Source organism: Garra rufa, chromosome 9 (assembly GCF_049309525.1).
Source record: "Garra rufa chromosome 9, GarRuf1.0, whole genome shotgun sequence".
NCBI lineage: Eukaryota > Metazoa > Chordata > Actinopteri > Cypriniformes > Cyprinidae > Garra > Garra rufa.
The window spans coordinates 19,351,558-19,375,226 of record NC_133369.1 but is presented as its reverse complement, the minus strand read 5'-3'; the positions used below and the strand labels follow the sequence as shown (position 1 = coordinate 19,375,226).

At 34.8% G+C, this 23,669-nt stretch overlaps 2 protein-coding genes across 2 annotated transcripts in view; one reads left to right on the top strand and one right to left on the bottom strand.

Moving 5' to 3' along the window:
* Positions 1–14,102, bottom strand: part of usp45 (ubiquitin specific peptidase 45) — a 45,713-nt gene extending 31,611 nt beyond the window's left edge. Inside the window, exons 1-5 of the mRNA XM_073846717.1 lie at positions 13,832–14,102; positions 12,734–12,842; positions 12,314–12,483; positions 11,258–11,358; positions 10,732–10,832 (exon numbers count right to left, since the gene is read on the bottom strand). Coding sequence (XP_073702818.1) covers positions 10,732–10,832; positions 11,258–11,358; positions 12,314–12,483; positions 12,734–12,836 — 475 coding nt within the window. The 5' untranslated portion in view covers positions 12,837–12,842; positions 13,832–14,102. The remainder of the gene's footprint in view (positions 1–10,731; positions 10,833–11,257; positions 11,359–12,313; positions 12,484–12,733; positions 12,843–13,831) is intronic.
* A 1,620-nt stretch (positions 14,103–15,722) lies between these two features.
* tstd3 (thiosulfate sulfurtransferase like domain containing 3) lies at positions 15,723–20,496 on the top strand. The gene is made up of 4 exons (XM_073847480.1): positions 15,723–15,977; positions 16,264–16,452; positions 16,526–16,685; positions 19,122–20,496. Exons 1-4 carry the CDS (start codon positions 15,851–15,853, stop codon positions 19,186–19,188), a joined length of 543 nt encoding a protein of 180 aa, XP_073703581.1. The 5' UTR covers positions 15,723–15,850; the 3' UTR covers positions 19,189–20,496.
* The last annotated feature ends 3,173 nt before the right edge of the window (positions 20,497–23,669 follow it).

The window sequence follows — 23,669 nt, the reverse complement described above, 5'->3', positions numbered from 1 at the left end:
TCCATACAGCCATTCAGGAGGGAGCCCATATGTCCAGGAACACCGTGGTGCAAACAAGTGAGGACAACAGGGATGCACTGCTCACACAATGTGAGAGTGACGGCAAAAAGGTACTTTTGCATTTTGTCGGTCCCATTTTTTTTAATCGATCAAGAGAATAAACATGTGATGTGGGAATTACATCGCATCTGGGCCCACTGATCAAGGTAAACAATGTTCAGAGAGCCATCTGCCAGCATGGCAGCAAAGGAGATACATAGAGGGGACTGGGGGGGAGCACAGTGCCCTGAACAAGCATATGGAAAAACAGATTTTTCCTCTCCCTGCAGCAGTTAGCGAAGGCAAATGTCAGCATGCACCACGGCCACGCTTGACTGTCCTGCGCTCGGCACCACCACCTGGCTCTCCTTGCTCAGCCACCGAATATGGGCAGGAGTGACACTGTGGAGCATGTCCCCGGGGCAGCCTAAACGATCAGTGATCCACTCCTCCCCACCCAGCTCTCTACAAAACGCACAAGTGCCAATGCGAATGGGATGTGGTTTCCTGTTAACTGTGTGAAATGGAAGATCTTGCATAAGCACTGCGAAACGCTTTATTTTCTTGTCTTCATGTTGTTTCAAACCAGCAAGAATTTATATTTAGCAGAATGTCTAAGCTGCTCTACAGTTGGGCAAAGTCACCATTCATATTGTTTATCAATACCAGTCAAAAGTTTTTGAACAGTAAGATTTAAGGTTTTTTTTAAGAAGTCTCTTCTGCTCACAGATTTTTTTAGCATCATTACTCCAGTCACATGATCCTTCTGAAATCATTCTAATATTCTGATTTGCTGTTTAAACATTTTTTTTTTTCAGGTTACTTTGATGAATATAAAGTTCAGAAGAACAGCATTTATCTGAAATAGAAATCTTTTGTAACATTTTAAATGGTTCAAAATTGTACTGTTTTTACTGTACTTTCGATCAAATAAATTTGGTGAGCAGAAAAGACATAAAAAAAACATTAAAAATATTACTATTCAACAGTACGACTGGCAGTGAATATTATTCATTGAGTATTTATTAATATTTTAAATTAGGTTTTATTTTTATTTTCCTGGTTTTAGTAATTTAATAATTGTTATGTGGTTTAGCCATTTTTACTGATTTTTAATTTCTATTTAGCTTTATTTCAGCTTTAATCTTATTCGTTTTAGTACTTAAATGTAAATAGGGCCATATTTCAATTGTTTAAATGTTTAACATTTTCATCAAATATTTGTATTTCATTTTAGTTTTATTTCCATTTTACAACAAACAATTATAACAAACACCATTTTTAATAGTTTTAGTTAACAACAACAACAACAACAACAACAACACTGTATTCTGGCTTAACTATAAATATTCAGTACTATTCTGTCTAAATAAATCAAAAACAAAACACTAAAACTAAACTAAACACTACAAGGGAATTTAGGCACCACAATATTATGTTGTAAAGAATGAGAAATAGATGAAGATTATATTATATATTATTAGTGGTTTAAAGATTAACTTTATGTGAGTGTTAGATGACAGAAAAAGAATCTCAATGTAAAAATAGGGGAAGTAAACATGACCAATTAAACATCCAATATAAGTCAAAATGGATAAATGGGAAAAAACAAGCCTCTTAATATCATTAGAGATGCACCGATTGATCGGCTAGTGATCGGAATCGGACGATTTTTCGCATGATCGGCCCGGATCGGTGACCGGCCGGTCAATTTCTCCTCTTGCCGATTCCTAGCCGATCCCTTTATTGCCAGCGGCGCATGCAATTACGACACAGCCACGCGCGCACTCACAGTCGCGTGTAAACATGTCTTTGGTGTGAGTGACGATGACACAAAGATCGCAGTTTGTAACATTTATAAGGCCAAAATACAACGTGAGGGAACAACCATGAACACGCTTGTTTAGCTTGGCTGGACATGTGGTAGATCGCGCCCCCCCTCTGCATATTTTGCATGTCTCTGTTAGTTAACACACCTGATTCAGATAACCCGCTCGTTAGAAGTAAGCTCCGTGAATTAACTGTGTTCCGATTGACATGGTCCCTGCCCAGTGTTCATTGCTCCCTACTCCCTGAGCAGGGGAAATCCGTTGACGTTTACTACACTTTCATTCATTCACATATTTGCGCTACGCCACCGCATACAGCGTCTTCACACACGAATAGTTCGAAGCGAGCATATGTTCCATTTGAAGGTAATTAAAGCATGCTCAACGTAAATTTAATTTGTATTTATTTACAGATGCATTTATGTTACACTTCTCCAGTAAGTTTGATCTGTGTGTGAAGACGCTGTATGCGGTGGTGTAGCGCAAATATGTGAATGAATGTTACGAAGTGTAGTACCGCTGAATTAACTGATGACAAGGCAGAAATGCTTCTCTTTATCAAGAAAAATTTGACATTAATGCTCAAGTAATAGTATTTAATATGAGCATTGTTATTTGTACCTGTTTGAAGACACAGTTCACTTTTTGTTATTAAAGTTATTGTTGTGAGATGATCCTGTAATTAGTGTTAAAAAAAATCCATAAATTCATTGAAGAAAAGTAGATTTTTGTATGCCTGCTTTGTTACTTATATTTTATTTCTAATGTTTTCAAGGCTCAGAGCACTTTATTTTGTTAAAGTTATTTTTATATGAGAAGATGCTGTAATGTTTATACATTTCTTTTATTATAAAATAAAAAAATACATTGAGGAAAAGATTTTTGCTAGTATAACTATACTATGTTAGTTACAGGAACTAATTTTATACCTTTTTTGAAGGCACAAAGCACTTTATTTTGTTGTTAAAGTTATTTTGTTGTAAGAAGATCCTGTAATGTTTGAAAAATTATTTTATTATAAAATAAATTTAATTAAAGAAAATATTTCTGTATAGGCCTATGCTTTCATTACAGTTCTTAAAAAAATCAAATCGGAATCGGCAGGTCACACTTACTGAAAAATCGGAATCGGCCAAGAAAATTGCAATCGGGTGCATCTCTAAATATCATCTAAAAAATATATGAGCTAAATTTCTCAAATATATGTTTATGTTTAGTGCAAGAAAGAAAGTCATACAAGAGGGTGCGTAAATAACTACACAGACAACCTAGACAAATCCACACTGACAGCAGTAATTATTTATAACCTATTTTTGCAAACACAACTCCAAAGGTCATAAAAGAAGCACTACTATTCATCGGTGCTTGAGGAAAAGCATTGAAACAAGTGTCACAAAACTAACAAGTGTTTGTAGCGTTGCAACAGAGAACTTTCCAAGAAGAGTCAAGCACAGACTTGTAGAATTGAATGCACCAAGCATGTACACTATTCACAGTCTTTCCTTTTTTCTTATAAAGCGAAGGACAACTCTCCTCAGGCTGAAGACAGCAAGCAGTCATGAGGAAGGCCGAGCAACACCAAATGTCTTATTAATTTGTTAATTTGTTGTGGCCATGGGGCATGAAAACCGTGCTTCATTGCCATCTGAGGCCAAGGGTATCCAACGTCTTGATTCTTTCATGGGCGCGCACACACACACACACACACACACACGCACACATAAATGTGCTGTTCACATTGGCCCTGGATTGACCTAAATAGAAGAGCATTCTTCCATCCGAGGCTAACCATCCTTAGTAATAAACTAGACTTAGCCGTAAAATCCTCATCATCAGCAGATTAAAAGAAAAAACAAGGTTTAGAAACCATAAAAGGGTATATCACATATAGGATAATGGGTTCCAGTGAATAGAATCAACATATAAGGTCCACAAATACAGTGAAGCACTAAAGAAAAAATAGGTATTTATTTATTTTAAATATTTGTTTTCTTCACTTTATTGGGATAGAACAGTATTTCAGACAGAAAGCAAGGTAGAAGAGAAGGAGAAGGGGAACGGATTGGGAAAGTTCTGTGAGCCAGATTCAGGCTCAGGATGCCTAAAGCACAACGGCCCACAAGGCTATTGGCGCCAATGTGTAGGGCTGGCACCTAATAGTCAACTAGAGGCTTCGACCACCAAAAATGTATTAGTCACTTAGTCACAGAAAAAAAATTTCCACAGGAAGTGACGAAGTCACGCAGTTCATGATGGACAGATTGTTAACGCCTGGTCTACGTGGTAATACAGTACATTGGGCAGGACATCCAAACGCTTACCTATTATTCATTGACCTCAAATATGGCTTTTCGTCTGAAAGATGTATGTAGTAGCAACATGACCACTTGATCCAATGTTAACCTAGAAAAACGTGAACTATCAAGTGTCTGAGCAATGTGTGGAGGCTGAATAGTAGCACACTCACTGCATGACAGATAGAGGTGCCGATGCAGTCACTTGCTCTTAAAATAATGTCAATTTGGTCATACAGATAAAAGTAATAAATCTTTTGAATCTGTAAAGACTCTACATTTGTGACCCTGGACCACAAAACCAGTCTTAAGTCACTGGGGTATATTTGTAGCAATAGCCAAAAATACATTGTATGGGTCAAAATTATTGATTTTTCTTTTATGTCAAAAATCATTAGGAAATTAAGTAAAGATCATGTTCCATGAAGATTTTTTGTAAAATTCCTACCGTAAACCTATCAAAATGTAATTTTTGATTAGTAATATGCATTGTTAAGAACTTAATTTGGACAACTTTTGCACCCTTAGATTTCAGATTTTCAAATATTGTCATATCCTAACAAACCATACATCAATAGAAAGCTTATTTATTGAGCTTTCATATGATGTAAATATCTCAGTTTTGTCAAATTTAACCTTATGACTGGTTTTGTGGTCCAGGGTCACATTTATTAGTGTACATTGAGAATAACAACAGAACGTTGTGCTTTTGTAAAATACTTAAAGCAAACAGGATGCACTTTCTGCCATCTCAGTCTCGGAACTTGAGCGCAAAACTTCGAAACTCTGTGTTAGAGCTAGGCGGGGTTTTTTTTTCAGATTTTATCAAATAATTCAAATGAAATGTTTTGCCATGATTTTATTTTTTAGAAATCGAGGAATCGCAATTTTGAATAAAAATTAGGGCTGCACGATTAAAAAAATCTAATTGCGATTTTTCTGATCAAAATTCCGATTTGTGATTTAAAATGCGATTTACTACTATTTCATAAAAGAGCTACAGGTTTGATATGGTGGTTTTAACAGCACCAAAGTAAGACCAAGCATAATCACAAAGTATGCTACACTGTGCTACAGTTTATTTAAAACATCTTAAACATTGTTTCCATTTTTTAAATAAAGTTGTCAGTTGTCATGACAAATTAAGAAAATAACTACAGTATCCTAAATAAAAATAAATTAACAATTACATATAAAATCTTAATCTTTTAGGAATCCAAACACACTGTAAACAATTTTACATCAGTAAAACACTGATGATAACCTACATTAAGAGACACTTTGTTGGGAAGTTGAGCTGCTGCTACTGCTCTTCTTTTCCAAATGGCGTTAACGTTATTTGCTCAGTACATGCAGTAGAGATCGGTACTCCTACGGGAGTACAGCGGGACACGACGCAACCGAATGCGGCGCGGGACAAAACTTGATGGGCGAGTGCGAGATGCGGGAAAATAAAATGATTTGTGGGACTCCCACAAAATAGAAATATCTAAACATAAAATATCTAAACATTGTTATTCATCTATTGCACAAAAGCAGCAAGAACAACTAGTATACAACTTACAACTATGATTAGTAAGCACAAGGTTAGGCAGTCATCAGAGGTGTTTCAGTCAGAAAATTCTTTCACAGTGCTGAATATTGCATGCTCACGAATTAAAACACGAAGAGTAGACATTGTGAAAGATTCATTGTGCATAATATTCACTGTGTTAGAGCTTTATGAGATCGCGTATGAACTGCTTTAAAGGAGCTTTGTCTGCTTGCATTCTGCTACGAATGCATGCAGCAGCTCATGCTTGCTTTTCTGTTACGAATAACAGTGGTTTGTGAATGTTGATGCTTAGCCTATATAACAAATAATTTATTGGGAACATTTATGATGGGGTCTCGTGAAATTTACGAGATGTTATAGAACTGTTTCATGTCAATTAAATTGATGTACTTGAAAAAAATCCATATAAGTTATTTTGATGCGGGCAGGAGCGGGACAAAACATGAATGTCGCGGCAGGAATGGAACATGTTGTAGTTACATTTTCAAGTTGAAAATCAAGAATCGGTCAAACCTTCTGAAAGAAATAGAGACATTTAATTTTCTGCCATATTACCCAGGCCTACTCTGTGTAAACCTGCATTACAGACATGAAAAATATATCTATAAAGAGTGAAATGTCTACATTTAAACAAACCAATTCAAATAGAAAACAAATATTCCCAGATTACTGCGGTGATGAATCAGTGTCGCCGACTTCATCTCTTAAACTGAAAGCAAAGAAAGCACTCATTTATCAAGAAATTATTAAAACGTTAAAGCAGTTTCCTTGCCATTTTTCCCTGACACATCCATAATTATTATATCTGCCGGTGAGCTGTGGCAAGCTTTTTTGCGTGTGCTTATTAGGCTATGTAGGCAATTAAAGGCTCATTTTTGTGATTTATATGGTTTATTAATAAACATGCGACTAATATATGACTGATGCTTAAAATTACTACTAGTAAACCAGAAAAATATTTAGTCGAGGGCAGCCCTACCAACTTGACAATTATTTTTAATATTATGACAGATATTATGTATTAAAATTCTACGCTATTTCATAAAAAATTATTTTTAAAAAATTACAAACTAAAGGCCAGCGTAAACAGTTTTTTTGCCGTTACAACAGCACTGTCAGAATTTACTTGAGACGCACAGTGAAGAATTAGTGCTGAAAATGTGTGGACACAGTTATATTTGTGCATGACCTTATTGAATATGCAGATGTACCTGGTTTACCTACAGATACACTCAGAAGCCATAATGGATTACAAAAGAAAACCCTGAATACAAGGTACAATTCTATCAGAATTTTAATATTATCCACTTACTCAGGATTATCATGCAAATTGCATTTTCATACATGTGCTTTTAGAAAATGAATAAATGAATAAAAGCAAGAAACTTAAAACAAAATAAGTTTGAACCCTCGCCTCATAAAATATGAAATGAGACCAAAAAAAAAAAAAAAAAAAAAATCAATATGAGAAAATAAAGATTCAACTGCTGCATGTGCCAGCCTCTGATGCCTATTGAAGCAAAAACATTTTAATTTCCTCAAACAAAGCCTTCCCAGCTGTGTTTCAAGCGCAAGCCTGGCTCTCTGAGGTCAAGTCTCTTTCTACCAAGACTCTGGTACTTGAGCTGAAGGCCTTTTTGGTGAGAGAGCGCAGTTAATAGATTTTCTTTCTTCTCCCTGCTGTTGTTGTGGAAAACTATTATGGATTCTGGAAAATTCTTGCTGGGGCTCTTTTGTACCATGGGTCTATGAGAAAAAGCGAACACAACAACAGGCTCTGTCTAAAAAAAAAAAACCCTGGCCTTCAAATATTGCAGAAATGCAATTTCACCAGCTCCTCTATGCCAGCGCCAGTCCATTTCGCAGCCACAATGGCCGCCCGTTTCTCCCTCATTTAGTTGGCTCGCCAGGAACAATGGGCATGGAAGAATAGCAACAGGTAATTTAAAGAGCTGGGTAAGAAGGACATGGGCAGGAGGTGGCCCAACTCTGGCCAAATACCACAGACCACCACCAGCTACCTTCTGGTCCTCAGCAGAAGAAAAATCACCAAGTGGGTGACGGTTTTTCCCTTTTCTGTCTTCACGTTTATTGGCTCGGAGAGTCTATCAGGCTTAATCAGACCAAGATTATATACAATTATCATCTAGAGAAGTGCCCTGGTTCTCCCCAACAAGAAAGAATAAAAGTTTGTTTCCAATTTTAGTTGCGAAGTAATCAGTTTTGTGTTCATATGTTTGAAGTAAAAACGACAATGCAGCTATTTCAAAAGCAAAAAATCCTTCTCACAACATCCACCATCTTCCAACAGCTGAGGATGCTCTATATCCAAAAGCTCCCCTTCTAAAGAAAATGAGACCCGAGTGAGTGAGAGAGGAGGAATCATGGGAGATGTGGCAGGGCAGGGGGAGGAGCAGAGCTCAGGATCCGATCGCCACACAGCTGCAGCCGTTCTTCAGGGAATCCGACCGCGGAGCACCACTCAAGCGCCTAATGCCATTAATGAGTGCAGCCATGTGGCAGTAACGGAATTGGAGCGCGGTTTCTCCAGCAAGAGCCTGGCTGCCCCTGAAGTGGCGGCCGACCAGTTAGGCTGGGCTTAACTGTGCTAAACTTCGCTACACCAGAGCATCAGGGCATGGACAGGGACGGAAACGGATTCAATGACTGTTAAGCATCATGCAAGGACAATGTGGTAGCATATTTCACAACTATGTGAAATTTTATACAGTGCTGATCACTGAAAAGGGAAATGAGAATTGTAACAAACACTGCGCTTAGGCATTTACTGTCAAAGTCAGAAGGAGATGGTGGCTAAGTTTGCATACCAGAGAATACAAGCTGTCTTTTATGTGTACAGGTGAAACTCAAAACAATTTGGATGGTTTCTTAATAATCACTTAACAGCTAAAGTACATGATTTAATTTGTTATTGCTCAACCAAGTTTTACAGGATTAATGACTCATAAAGTTTGGAAGAACATGTCATAATTCACTACAGTGTTCAGTATCAAATGGTTTTTCAAAAATCATTTTAAAATGCTGATTTGGTAAACAAGAAACATTACCTATTATTATTAATGTTGAAAATTGTTATTAACGTAGTGGCTACTTAATATTTTTGTGGAAATCAAGATACACTACCAGTCAAAAGATTTTTAATGTCTCTTCTGCTCACCAAGCCTGCATTTGTTTGATTGAAAATACAGCAGAAGCAGTAATATTGTGAAATAGTTTGACTATTTAAAATAACTGTATTCTATTTGAATATATTTTAAAATGTAATTTCTTCTTGTGACCAAAGAAATATTTTCAGCATCATTACTCTGGTCTTCACTGTCACATGAAAAAACATGAAATTGCTAAAACTGCTAAAAAAAACATGTATTATTATTATGTTGAAAACAGCTGAGAACTTTCAAAGAAACCTGAAAAATTCTACTCAGCTGTTTTCAACATAATAATAAATGTTTTTTTTAGCAGCCAATTAGAATATTAGAATGATTTCTGAAGGATCATGTGACTGGAGTAATGATGCTAAAATTCAAGTTTGAAATCACAGGAATAAATTACATTGAAAAATTGAAAACAGTTATTTTAAATAGTAAATATATTTCATTTTTTCTTGTACTTTGGGTCAAATAAGAAGAGGAGACTTCTTTGAAAAAAAAAAATTGTACTGTTCAAAAACTGACTGGTAGTGTACATTTCCAGAATTCTTTGATGAACAGAAAGTTCAAAAGAACAGCATTTATTTGAAATAGAAATCTTCTGTAACATTACAAATGTATTTACCGGCACTTTTGAACTATTTAATGTGTCCTTGCTAAACAAGTATTGATTTTGAAAAAAAAAAAAAAAAAAAAAAAAAAACGGTAGAGTATATTGTGACATTTTTTAATGATAATTAACAAACTATGATAAAACAATGTCACAATGCTTCAATTTCTTAAATATTAATATTTCCTCCTTTCCATTTATGTTTTCTTCTCATTTTGGAGTGAAATATGAACCACAAGACAGACTTTAAAAAAAATCTTTCATAACACCAATTGATCACTGACCAGATGATTTTGGAAACAACTTTTCTAAAAAAAATTTCAAGACTAGTGGACTAGGTGGAGAAATAACTGAGAAAAGGCTTCTAATTTCTAAATGTGTAGAACAGTAGCTTCATCATGTTTCCAAGGCAGCATTGCTGCTGGAGCTCTAGGTGGAGCCAGGGAGCTGCTGTTATGACAGAAAGCAGTCAGCCAGTTGCACCTGTTTAACACACTGAGCAGGAGCTAAAGTCTGAGCCAAGAGCTTGTGATTCCAGCAGCATGAAGTTTAATAAATCACTTATAAGACACAAATCAATGCTAAAATGAAGGGGTCATTGTACCGTGGCTTTCTTGAGCAGTTTGATGTCTTTCTTACAAAAATTATCATTACATTTATGAGCTTTAAACAGTAACCAAAACAAGCCTAAGCTAAGAAAGATTTATGGCATCAAAATTTTTTCTCACTGATATGAAAGCACGAGACAAGACAAAGTTAACTACTTCAAGCATAAAAGCCCTCATATATTGTGAAAAGTGCTACAAATGAAATTTGTTAGTTTGTTAAATTTTAGTGAATACAGAAGATTTTCAGCTTTCAGGTAGACTAAAGACTGTGCAATGAAATGTATGCCCCCTTATTGTATCTGGAAACCTAAAAACCAGTGATCCCAGTACAAAGGTCAGTGACTGACAGATGTGCCAACTTGGCATTGCTGTGTACAGAGAAACAATGAGAAGCTTCTAAAAGAGCCATTTAAGAAAAATCTGCTCTAATTTGAGCTCCCGTCAGCACTGGAAAACAAGGTGATTTTCTTATTTTAATCTTTAAACAAGAGTCAGCCTCTATCAAAGATGAATCTCCACAACAGCGTAAATGACTGTCACTACTATTAGCAGATGAAAAAAAGAGGAGTTTTTCTATAATTAAAGATGAAGTCACACTTCTGCTTTTTTCCCTGTGAAATAACTACCTGAGGTGGCCTTTGCTGAGTGCTTCTGCAGGAAGTCCAGAGTCTGAGCCAGTGCTTTCTTATTGCAGTGAGTGGAGAGCTCTTCCTTACATTCAAAACACCTGTTAAAGGAGAGCAAAACAATCATCAAAATACTTTTTAATGTAAGGCACATTCATTTGATCAAAAATACAGAAAATACCAACATTGTGAAATATCGTTACAATTTAAAATAACCGATTTCAATATAACTTTTAAAAGTTTATTTATTTTTGTGACAAAGCAGCCATTTCTCCAGTCTTTAGAAATACCTGCGCTGATAAATTGATTTGGTTCTTAAGAAACATTTTTTATTAATATCAATGCTAAAACCAGTTGTGCTGCTTAATATTTTTGTGAATGATTTTTGATTCACAGAAAGTAAAAAAAAACTGTATTTAATGCCACCTTGCTCAAACCCCAAACATTTGTTTATATAATGATCTTTCACAAAATGCATAAGGATAAATATTTATGAAATACAATATCATCTTTTGATGTTTCCTACCAGGCTTTCCATGTACTGAGGCTGATGGTAATACAGTGAGAGTCAGAGTGATGAGCTTGCTGGTGTTTTGTGGAATGCTGAGTTTCTGCCTGGTTACAACCCTGAAAGTGAGAGACACAATAGAAAGGTTACCATATATTACTCTTGAAAACAAAACAAAAAAAAAGTTTTGGACAAGTTTTAGTAGAATTCTTAACTTATTTCCTGTTCTGAATGGTCAATCAAAATCAAGTGACAAACATGCAAACATCTTTTTTTCCCACTGTTAAATCAAGCCTCAAGAAACCTTACAACCAAATGTGCTGCTATGACTTAAATGACTCACACAAAAACTGTGGGTAAAAGGCAAAGGAAACAGTAGGGACACTCATATTACTTTTAGAAAATGCTGCGTGACCAAAGGTCAGTGAATAATATGACCTTTTAAGGCCTAATAAAACTTCATTATTTGGGTTTAAACTGTGCAGCACCCAACTGCCACTGTTGTGTGTAAGGCCAGCCTATATTTTTTATCACCAATTTTTACAACAATGTTAGGGGTCAGTAAGATTTTTTTAAATAAATTCATATTTTTATTCAGAAAATAAACTTTTACATTGTTACAAAAAATATATATTTGCAATAAATGTTGTTATTTTGAACTTTCAACATTCAGCTTTGTCATCACTGGTATGAATTACTATTTAGAATATATTAAAAAATAGAAAACACCTATTTTACATTGTAACAGTATTTTACATTTTGACTGATTTTACGGTATTTTTTAATTTAAAAAAATGCAGCCTTGGTGAACAACCACTTTTTTTTATCTTACCAACCCACAAACTTTTTGACACATCAGTGTGACTTATAGCACATAAAACATCTTAAAAATGATTTGTTTTTGATCTCTGCTTTGTGTGTAAATGTCTTAAATAAATTGTCTGTTTTGGAAGTCAAGAAATATTTGTGAAATGCAAATATGCCACTAACAACCTGTGACTGCACACTGACAAAACCACCAACATTATAACACAATATATTACTGCTGTACAGTGCAGAATGAGAAGATCTCACCTGGAACCCACACTTGAGGCACACAAGGATGTCATGTCCTCCTGCTGGTTCTCCCTCAAGCAAGTTCCTCTCTTTAAGGCAGTCGGAGCACATCGACCACAGACTGCCTGTCACTGCCTTCTTTACTGAGCTGAGGTCCACAGCCCTGCTCACATGCTGGCACGTTAACCCTGGACGACACCAAAATATACATCTTTACTGCACAGTTTACAATTCTATGCGAGCATTAGTAAATTCAAAATCTGAATCTTGGTACTCATTGCAAAAATCAGAAAAAAAAACTCATTGCCATTTCATGCATGGCAAATCCTTAATCTCTGGTAACTGCCTTGGATGCTTATCTGTGATTTTTGCAATGAGTACCAAGCATCCCACGAAAAATGTACTGGCATGAGAAATTACATTGAATCATTTTCTTACCGCCAACCTCGTCAGACGAGTCTTCATCACGAGGCTTCTTAGGTTTGTTAGACCGCTTGGTCATGTCTGCGGTTTTTAAAGAGAAGGGGTCTTTCAGCCGCATTTGTATCTAGGAAAAAAGTCACCCACTAAGTATGAGAGCCCACAGCACAGTTTAAATAGTGTTTAGAGCCTAAAACTCTGAACATTATTACAACACATATGCCTGGAGGCTCACTAGAGGGCCTCGGCAAACTTCCAAGGTGGGCACAAAATGGCTTTTGATTTAAAAGAATTCTGTTAAAACAATCCATCTTCTCTAAAAGGTTAAAGCAGCTTTAAAAAACAATTATATTAAAATAATCCAATGCAACACTACGGCTAAAAAAAAAAAAACAGTGTAGATCCAATGTAATGAAAAGGCTAAAATCTGATCCAATAATATAAATTAACATATATATTAAAACAATTCAATGTAACTGAAAAGCTAAAAACTGCTACAAATATAAATTACTATTGTTTTAAAATAATCCAGTGTAACTAAACGGGTATCAACTGCTAAAATCAAGACTCGCAACATGTAAACTGACATTATATTTCATATTCTGATTTTTTTTTCCTCAACAACATTAGTTTTTACATAAAGACGTACAGTTTTAAAACTCTGAAATGAATCTATGGATACTCCTGAGTATTTTTCCTTTCCATCTCAACTATCTCCTATCTACTACTACCTACTATAGCAGACATTACAGTCAGTACCAGTCCTATCTGAACCTCACATATACTGTACCAAAGGAGGACCGTTTGAATAAAAATGTGATAAGCAAGTCTCCTATTAACAGTATAACCATTATATAACCACGAATCAGTAAGTGAGAATAATAAAGACATGCAAGGGAATTCATTATTAGCACAGCCACTGCAGCAAAGCAAACAAGAGCACGACACCTGAGACTTGCTCAGGTAACTGATACAAGTACTGACAGCAGGTACCGGCTGCTTAAAGGCCTTTGCTTGTTTAGTAGTAAATCAGATCTATTTATAACACAATGTAGTTTAAAAGAGTAGCTATAAACATTAAATGGTCTTTGGCTTATAGTAATAAACCCAGCTCACCCTTTTTATGGTGCCCTCCTCTCCAGGCTCACTACCAAGTGAACGTCAGTTGTCAAGTGGCCAGGTGGAAGAGCGAAGCTGATAACTTACATATGCTTCCAAGTTTATAAATACGGAAGAATTTCTGCTGGTAGGTTTGGTGTTAGGATCTAACACGTCGACAATCAAGAATCGAGGACTACCGAGATACAGTTTATATTTTGATTTACGGAGTTTGTCAGCGTATTTGGTGGCATTTGGAGAGGAACAGAAAGCACAAGTATCACATGTGTCACGTGGTCACATCCTCAACGACGCACTACGGATACTTGTATGGCCAAACTCGTTTGACTAGTTACACAAAAGCTTCCGTTCTTCCCGAAGTATTTTTCTGTACAGTACTGTACTGTGGCGTTTTGTATACATGTAAACACAAAGGCCATTTTGAGCATGCAATATTATTGTTAAATATAATAAAATAAACGTAATAAATAAACGTTACATTTGCTCTCGTTTGTTATTTAAAAAATGCCAAAATATTTAGCATTACATATTATACTGTAAAATGCATTTCTTCGTATTTTATTTCTGTATCTTTTTAGAATCATTACTCCAATCCCATGATCCTTCAGAAATCATTCTAATATTTTGATTTGCTGCTGAAAAAACATTTATTATTATTATGTTGACACAGCTGAATATTTTTTTTCTTTGATGAATAGAACGTTTTCCTGAAATAGAAATCTTTTCTAACATTATAAATAGCTTTATCATCACTTTTGATTAATTTAAAGCATCCTTGCTAAATAAAAGTATTAATTTCTATAATTTATTTAATCATTTATTTAATTAATTTATTTTAATTATTCTGACTCCAAGCTTTTAAATTGTATAGTTGTATGTTTTGTAATGTTACAAAAGCTTTACATTTCAGATAAATGCTGAGCTTTGGATCTTTCTATTTATCAAAGAATCCTGAAAAAATAATCTTGATGATAATAATAATAATAAATGTTTCTTGAACAGCAAATCAGCATATTAGAATGATTTCTGAAGGATCATGTGACACAGGAATAAATTACACTATAAAATATAGTCAAATACAAAGCAGTTATTTAAAATAGTAAAAATATTTCACAATCTTACTGCTTTTACTGCACTTTGAATCAAATAAATGCAGGCTTGGTGAGCAGAAAAGGCTTCTTAAAAAACATTAAAAATCTTACTGTTCAAAAACTTTTGACTGGTAGTAACAAATGAAAAGAAAAGAAAAGAAAAGAAAAGAAAAGAAAAGAAAAGAAAAGAAAAGAAAAGAAAAGAAAAGAAAAGAAAAGAAAAGAAAAGAAAAGAAAAGCGAATAAATAAAAAATGTATGAGATAATATAACTCGGCTGGGTTTTTGAGGTTTTTTATTTTTATTTTTATTTATGCTTTAAGCAGCAGACACAAACAAATACAACATATATTAAAAGTCAGGGAAACTTAAAACAAATAAAAGAAAATTAAATAAAATAAAATAAAAATTAATAAGTTGCAATCAAAGAAATGCCTGACCTTTACATTACTCAAAGATTTTGAAGACAGAACATAAACGGACAGTTTTGATTGCTTTTCTATTAGTACTATGAAGAATAGTACAGAAATAGTTTTCCAATTCTTTATAAAACACTGTAAAACAGGGTGAAACAAATTTATGAATGTGAAACTTAACTAGTAATATAGATTAATAACGAATGCTTCATTATTCATATTATCATAATCAAAATATCCAAAAAGAAAAAAAACATTTTCAAAATGCAAATTAGAGGCTGGGTTTTTGAGTTTAGGGCTAAAGGAGAGGTTTTTGAGTTTAGGGCTAAAGGAGAGTAGCCTACGTCACAGGTAATACGTAGTTGTGCGCATGCGTGCAGGAGTAATGGTAGCTGCAGTCCAGCTACGTAATTTACGATCAGTTCCACCGTGTTTTCGTCAATATTTAGATACAAAACAAGATATAAGGAACGTCGTCATTTTGTAGCTTCCATTACCATAACTCTTAGCATGGCGTTATATATCTATTCACGGCTGACGAGGAGTATTGTCCGCGTTTTAGCCAGCAGAAGTGTCATTCCTGTTACAAGACAACTAACAACTACTTCATGCCGGACACATTTGCGTTGCTTACAGCGTGAGTGTTGAAATACTGAAGTATTGATATATAAGAGTTAAATCTAATACAAATACATGTAAAAGTCACGGTGAATCCTGCATTCATCTTTACTGATTTAACATGCAGTTTCTGTCTCTACGTATTTGGAAAAGTTTGGGCTGTAATACGTATTTAAATCCTAAGCGTGTATGAATTGTCCTAAAGGTGACATTTTTGTTTTAAAAGATAAAATATCACATGACAACTATACGTGTTGCAGAAGAACGGCCTCTGTTGGTCAAACGTGTCAAAACTTGTCTTTCAGACATCCGGGTCAATCGTTATGATGGTACTTCTTTACGGAATTTCAGCTCTTCCAGTCAGCCTTCAGTAGAAGTGTCCTACGAACAGCTGAAGAAACTCCTGCTTTCTGAAACTAGTGTGGTTATAGACGTCCGTGAGCCGTGGGAACTCAGGGAATATGGGAATATACCAGGGTCAATTAACGTGCCATGTAAGTCAGAGTACATACTGGATATTTAAAGACACTTTATATAAATTACAATGTTGTATCCTCTCTTCTGCAGTGGGACAGTTGAATGGAGCACTCCAGCTCACGCCTGATGAATTCAAGGAGAAATATGGAGGAGTCATGCCATCACAATCTCAAAGTGTAGTGTTCACCTGCTTAGCTGGTGTAAGAAGCAAAAAAGGCCTGGACACTGCAGTATCTTTAGGATACACCAAGTGAGCAGTTGCGCTTATTATCAACCTTTTTTCCTGTAAGAACGGGCACGGCCATTTGTAAATTTTATGGGTCAGGCTTCAGGTCTCATCCACATCCAGCTATTTTTAGCTTACAAAACAGCTGGTTTTGCTGCTTGATATTGCAAATTGGTGTCTCATCATGTTATTTGAATGCATTATCTTAATTATGAGCGCACTATTTTGGAGTGCAAACAGTTTTACCATTTGCACGTTGTTATTCTTCACGTTTTTTCCTATCCACCTTTTTCTTGCCTTAAAGGAGTAGTTCACTTTCAGAACAAAAATTTACAGATAACAGGGCTCTAGACTAACTTTTTGCACTGGTTGCACTGGTGCGCCTAACTTTTTTTCTTAGGTGCACCAGCACAAAAGTTAGGTGCACCCAAATTTTCAACCGCATCACATTCAACACCGCAGTTTTACAAGTTCACTTTTTTTTTACTTTTTTATTTTATTTATTTTTTTAATCCCTGTCCATATAGGCAATATTGACTTGTAAATGATTAACTAACAATCTGGTCAATATAAAGTTCTTTATTTGAAGCATATTTTTCCCCCAGTACTTTACCCTACTTTGTGTAATAACGAAAACATTTCAGTGAAAAAATAAGTCCAAAACTCTCTATTTTAATGTTTTGAACAATAGGGCTCTAAAATTGTTTTTTTATTTTAATTTTATTTTTCGAAATTCTTGTTTTAATTTTTCTCATAATCAAATGAAAGCATAAACATGTATTTATTTTTAATCAAATGAAAAATAAACCTTTTTAATTTTTGGCAAACATATGATTTATAAATAGGAATATATAAACACCTACATTATACTGTACAAAAGTAATACAGGACTAATATTGTTCAGTTTCATGTTAAACCGTACTCTTATTTTGACAGGTTGCCATGAAGTATCTGTGAACAGTATGATATGATGCTTTCTCAAATGAAACGGTAAAAGTGACACAGTAGGTTTGGAGATTGAGTTTATCTGTTCATGTGAGATGCAAATGCCAAAAATTAGCGGGAGCGTCACCGTGAACGCTTCAGTAGCCTATACGCGTGTAGTTAAAAAAAAATACACGTCTCCACCATTAATACATAGAGGCAAACGGAACATGCAGGATTCATTTTAAACGGTCTTTTTGCCTTTCAGTTTTCATAGACACTAGTCCATATCGCGATTTGAATTAAGTGACAGACCAACTTTTGATTTATCATTCCAGAAATCAACGTATTACGTGTCATTCCGCGCCATAGTAAATTCGTTTTTTATGAATGGAGTCCGCGATCCAGTCCGTGTTTTTGCGGAGGAGGCATTGTAAACGCTTGACAATGTAGAGACAACCTGACTGCATCACATGCATTTTCAAACGTACACACACGTACAGGAATATCTGGACCACGGACAATCAGAGGGGGGGCGGGATCCGTCCTTTATCTCTGATTGGTTTAGACCACGATATGGGTCTAATGTGTGTCTGTTGTTGAGCAACAGGGAGACTTTAAGAGTGACGGAGTTTCGTTTTTTCCCCCTCGAACGGCTGGTCGCACCGGTGCAACCTTTGATTTTTTTTAGTCGCACCATTGAGAAATTAGGTCGCACATGCGACCAAATTGGTCGCACTCTAGAGCCCTGGATAATGTACTCAGTCACCCCCTTGTCATCCAAGATGTTCACATCTTTCTTTCTTCAGTCGTAAGGAAATTGTTTTTTTAAGGAAAACATTTCAGGATTTCTCTCCATATAATGGACTTGTATGGTGCCCCCGAGTTTGAACTTCCAAAATGCAGCTTCAAAGGGCTCTAAACGATCACAGGCGAAGAAAAGAAGGGTCTTGTCTAGCAAAACGATCGGTTATTTTCTAAAAAAAAAAAAAAAAAAAAACGTACAATTTATATACTTCTTAACCTCAAATGCTCGTCTTTTCTAGCTCTATGTGTACTCTGTGTAGAGATTTAAAAGTATATAAATTATATATGTTTTTAGAAAATAACCGATCATTTCGCTATAAGACCCTTTTTCCTCAGCTGGGATCAATTAGAACCCTTTGAAGCTGCATTTAAACTGTATTTTGGAAATTCAAACTCGGGGGCACCATAGAAGTCCATTATATGGAGAGAAATCCTGAAATGTTTTCCTCAAAAAACATAATTTCTTTACAACTGAAGAAAGAAAGACATGAACATCTTGGATGATTACTTCCACCTTGAAGTAAAAGTCGAATAAAACAACAGCTTGTTTCTTTGCCTCTTTATACAGTTTAATTTGTGAAAAGGATCACTTCTTAGGACTATTTTAATCAAGGAAAATGCACTTTGAAACCAGTTTAAGATCAATATAGTGCTATAGTTCTAAAGTGCTGTATATCAATGTTCCGTTTGCTTTAGTTGTCTAATTTAAGTTGTTTCTCTTTCTTGTAGGGCTCAGTATTTTCCAGGCGGATGGAAAGAATGGGCAGACCGTGAACTAATACAAACCAAAGAGTGACATATTGTCACATTTTAGTCATGTTAACACTGTGATAGAAGTTTAATTGACCTGTACTACAGTCTGAATGATACCATTGACACTGAGTCTAAATGTGCCACTGAATAATTTAATGGTATTGACTTAAAGGAAATAAAGGAATGGTGTGATTATATTTAAAATCTGAAAAGGTGCACTGTTACATGACGTGAGCAGTGTACATTCTAGGGTGATTATTGTATTTGATGTAGTCTGTTTGAATGGAAGGGGGTATGTTACAACTTTTGTTTAAAAGGGCTGTGGGCTATTTGCCTAATAGCTTAACCTAAATTTTGAGCATGAAATCCAAATATCAGGAAAATATATATATGGACTACCAGTCAAAAGGTTTTAAACTGTAAGATTTGTAATGTTTTTTAAGAATTCTCTTTTGCTCACCAAGCCTGCATTTATTTAATATAAAATACAGCAAAAGCAGTAATATTGTGAAATATTTTACTGTTTAAAATAACTGCTTTCTATTTGAATATATTTTAAAATGTAATTTATCCCTGTGATCAAAGCTAGTATCACATGATCCTTCAGAAATCATTCTAATATGCTGAAAAAGATTATTATTATTATCATCAATATTTAAAACAGTTGAGTACATCGCGATTGTTTGATGTATAGAAAGATCCAAAGATCAGCGTTTATCTGAAATAAAAGCTTTGGTAACATTATACACTATACAATTCAAAAGTTTGGAGTCAGGTTTTGTTTTTTCGGAAAAAAGAAATTGAAAAATGAATAATTTTATTTAGCATGGATGCTTTAAATGTATCAAAAGTGATGATAATACATTTATAATATTAAAAAAATTCTATTTCATATAAATTCTATTGTTCTGAACTTTCTCTTTATCAAAGAAACCTGAAAAATTGTACTAGACTGTTTTCAAAATAATAATATTTCTGAAGCATCATGTGGCTGGAATAATGATGCCAAGATTTGAAATGAAAAGAATAAAGTAATTACATTTTTAAATATATTCAAATAGAAAGCAGTTATTTTAAATAATAAAACTATATCTAAATGTATTTGCTGACTTCTTTAAAATCCTAAAAAATCTTTTTGATTGGTAGTGTACATTTTATTCAGTGATTTATTTAAGTCAACATAGCACTGTATAAAATTAACTGGAGAGTTATGTTTTTGTATTAAAAATAAAACTGATGCTGCATTGTGCTTATTAAAAAATATATATGTGCTATTATTTCACATTTTGTTGTGAGACATGCTAAATATTTAAATGTATATTTAAACAAAATATTAAAATTCAGTGTGTTACTCACCGCTTATCCTTTGTGCTACAAATATGAATATCAATATTAAATGGTGTGGCTTTAGTGGCAAAAACCAGTCAGGTTTTCTTCACAACATGTTAATATCCTTGTAAGTTAGTTAATTTTAAAGAAAACAATACATTTATTCAGCAAAGACTATTCTATTTCAAATACATTTAGTTCTGTTCTATTCATCAGTTTCATAAGAACCCTGAAACTAAAATATCAAGCAGGACAACATTGTCATTACCAGAATAAATTACATTTTAAACTTTTTATTGGTATTATAAATGTTCAACAATTTTTATAGAAATAAGACCTTTTCTGCCATTCATCAACACCAGTACATGTTTAAGTGACTAATGAGAACAAGAGCTGTAAATGGAACTGCCATTATATAATCACAGAAAAAAGGTACAAAATCTGTCACTGGGGTGGGGTTTCCAAAGGTAAACCTTTTTACCTTTTTAGCCTTGAGGAATTTATAAAAACGACCTTGTTCAGAAGATTGCATACAGTGCCTTCCACTAATATTGGCACCCTTGGTAAATATGAGCAAAGGTGGATGTGAAAATAAATCTACGGAATTTATCCTTTTGATCTTTCATTCAAAAAATTCACAAAATTCTAACCTGTCATTGAAGTAAAACAATAAACCATGTGGGTGAAATCTCATTATGAAATAAATGTTTTTCTCTAGTTCACGTTGGCCACTATTATTGGCACCCAATTATTGCAACGTCCTTTTCCCAAGATAACAGCTCTAAGTTTTCTCCAACAATGTCTAACGAGTTTGGAGAACACCTGACAAGATCGGAGACCATTCCTTCATACAGAATCTCTCTAGATTGAATCTTTCTCTTCCCAGCTTTATGTTTGTGCTTCTTCTCTTCCGTTTCTATACAGGGTTCAGGTCAGGAAACTGGGACGGCCATGGTAGAAGCTTCATTCTGTGTTGATTTTGATGTTTGTTTTGGATCATCGTCCTGCTGGAAGATGCAACCATGGCCCATTATTAGATTCCCAACAGAGGCAGTCAGGTTTAGATTTTTTATCTGCTGGTATTTGATTGAATCCATGAAGCCATGTATCTAAACAAGATGTCCAGGACCTCCGGCAAAAAAATAGGCCCACAACATTAAAGACCTAGCAGTATTTTGAACCGTGGACATGGGGTACTTTGTATTCCTGTCTGCACCAAAACCATCTGGAGGGTTAGCTGCCAAAAAGCTCATTTTTAGTTTCATCTGACCATAGAAGCCAGTCCCGTTTGAAGTTCCAATCATGTCTGACAAGTGAATATGCTGGAGTTTGTTTTTGGATGAGCCAGGAGGATTTTTCTTGAAACCCTCTAGAACAACATGTGGTGATGTAGGGGCGGTTTAATCATTTTATTTTAGGCTTTCTGATCCCAAGACTCAACAAATCTCTCCAATTCTTCAGCTGTGATCCTTGGAGAGTCTTTGGCCTCTCAAACTCTCCTCCTTATAGTGCATTAGGATGATATAGACAGACATTCTCTTCTAGGCAGATTTGAAACATCTTTAGTTGATTGGAACTTCTCAATTATTGCCCTGATGGTGGGAATGAGGATTTTCAATGCTTTAGCTCTTTTCTTACAGCCACTTTCTATTTTGTGAAGCTCAACAAACTTGTTCTGCACATCAGAACTACATTCTTTAGTTTTACGACTTGTGATGGATGGCCTTTGTGTTCCTCATATTTATAATCCTGTGGAACAGAAAGTCATGGCTGGACAATTTTATAATCCTAGCCACCCTGGTGTGCTAAAAAAAATAGTAATATTAATGGGAATATCCTTCAGAGATATTTTACTAGACAAATTTCTAGGGGTGTCAATAATTGTGGCCGACGTGAACTAGAGAAAAACATTTATTTCATAATGAGATTTCCCCCTCAGTTTCCGTTGTTTTACTTAAAGGAGAGGTTAGAATTTTGTGAATGTTTCGAATGAAAGATCTAAAGGATAAACAATGCAGATTTATTTTCACAGTCACCTTTGCTCTTATTTACCAAGGGTGCCAATATTAGAGGAGGGCACTGTACACTTGATTGTTAATACTGTGTTGTTATCTGAATGATCCACAGCTGTGGATTTCTTTTTTTTTTTTTTGTGAAAGTTCCTTGTTTGTCCTGAACAGTTAAACTGCCTGCTGTTCTTCAGAAAAATCTTTCAGGTCCTACAAATTATTTGGTTTTTCAGCATTTTTGTGTATGTGAACCCTTTCCAACAATGACTGTATGATATTGAGATCATCTTTTCACACTGAGGACAACTGAGGGACTCATATGCAACTATTACAGAAGGTTCAAACGCTCAATGTCTGATGCACCAGAAGAAAACACGATGCATTAAGAGCCTTTTTGAACTTGAAGATCAGGGTAAATTTTACTTATTTTGTCTTCTGAGAAAAATGTAAGTATCTTCTGTAGCTTCTGAAGGGCAGTACTAAATGAAAAAAAAAAAAAGATATTAAGGCAAATTATGAAAAATGTACACATATTCATTCTGTTCAAAAGTTTACACCCCTGGCTCTTAATGCATCGTGTTTTCTTCTGAAACATCAGTGAGCGTTTGAATTGTCCTCAGTGTAAAAATAGATCTCAAAACAATATAGTCATTGTTGGAAAGATTTTAAATACACAAAAATGCTGAAAAAACAAATTTCAGATCAGTACTAAATAAAAAATAACATGCATTTTGTATGATCCCTCTTATTTTGGTAAAATAATTAATGTTTTGCCGATTCTGCAAGGTGTATGTACACTTTTGACCTCAACTGTACATATTACCTATCTACCAACTTTTTTCTGAGAGTACACTGTTAATAGTCATGTTAGTCTTTGAGCCATGCATATGTACGATTATAAAAAATATGTGTACCATTGTCATTAATGTGAATGTGACAAAACGGTCTCTCACTGATGAATCTGAAATTTAGAAAATTATTTTAATTATAATTGAGCACAGCAGCCAAAGTGGAAAAAGATAACAGTGCCTTATTATTGCCAATAAAGAGGCGAGTCTATTGTCTTTACCAATGCTGTCACAGTTTTTTTTTCTTTTTCTGAGCACTGCTATAGGGATGAGTGACTAATGTGCTGTAATTGAATGAGATAGCAGGAGTAAAATAACGCCTGAGTGTTTGAGCTCAT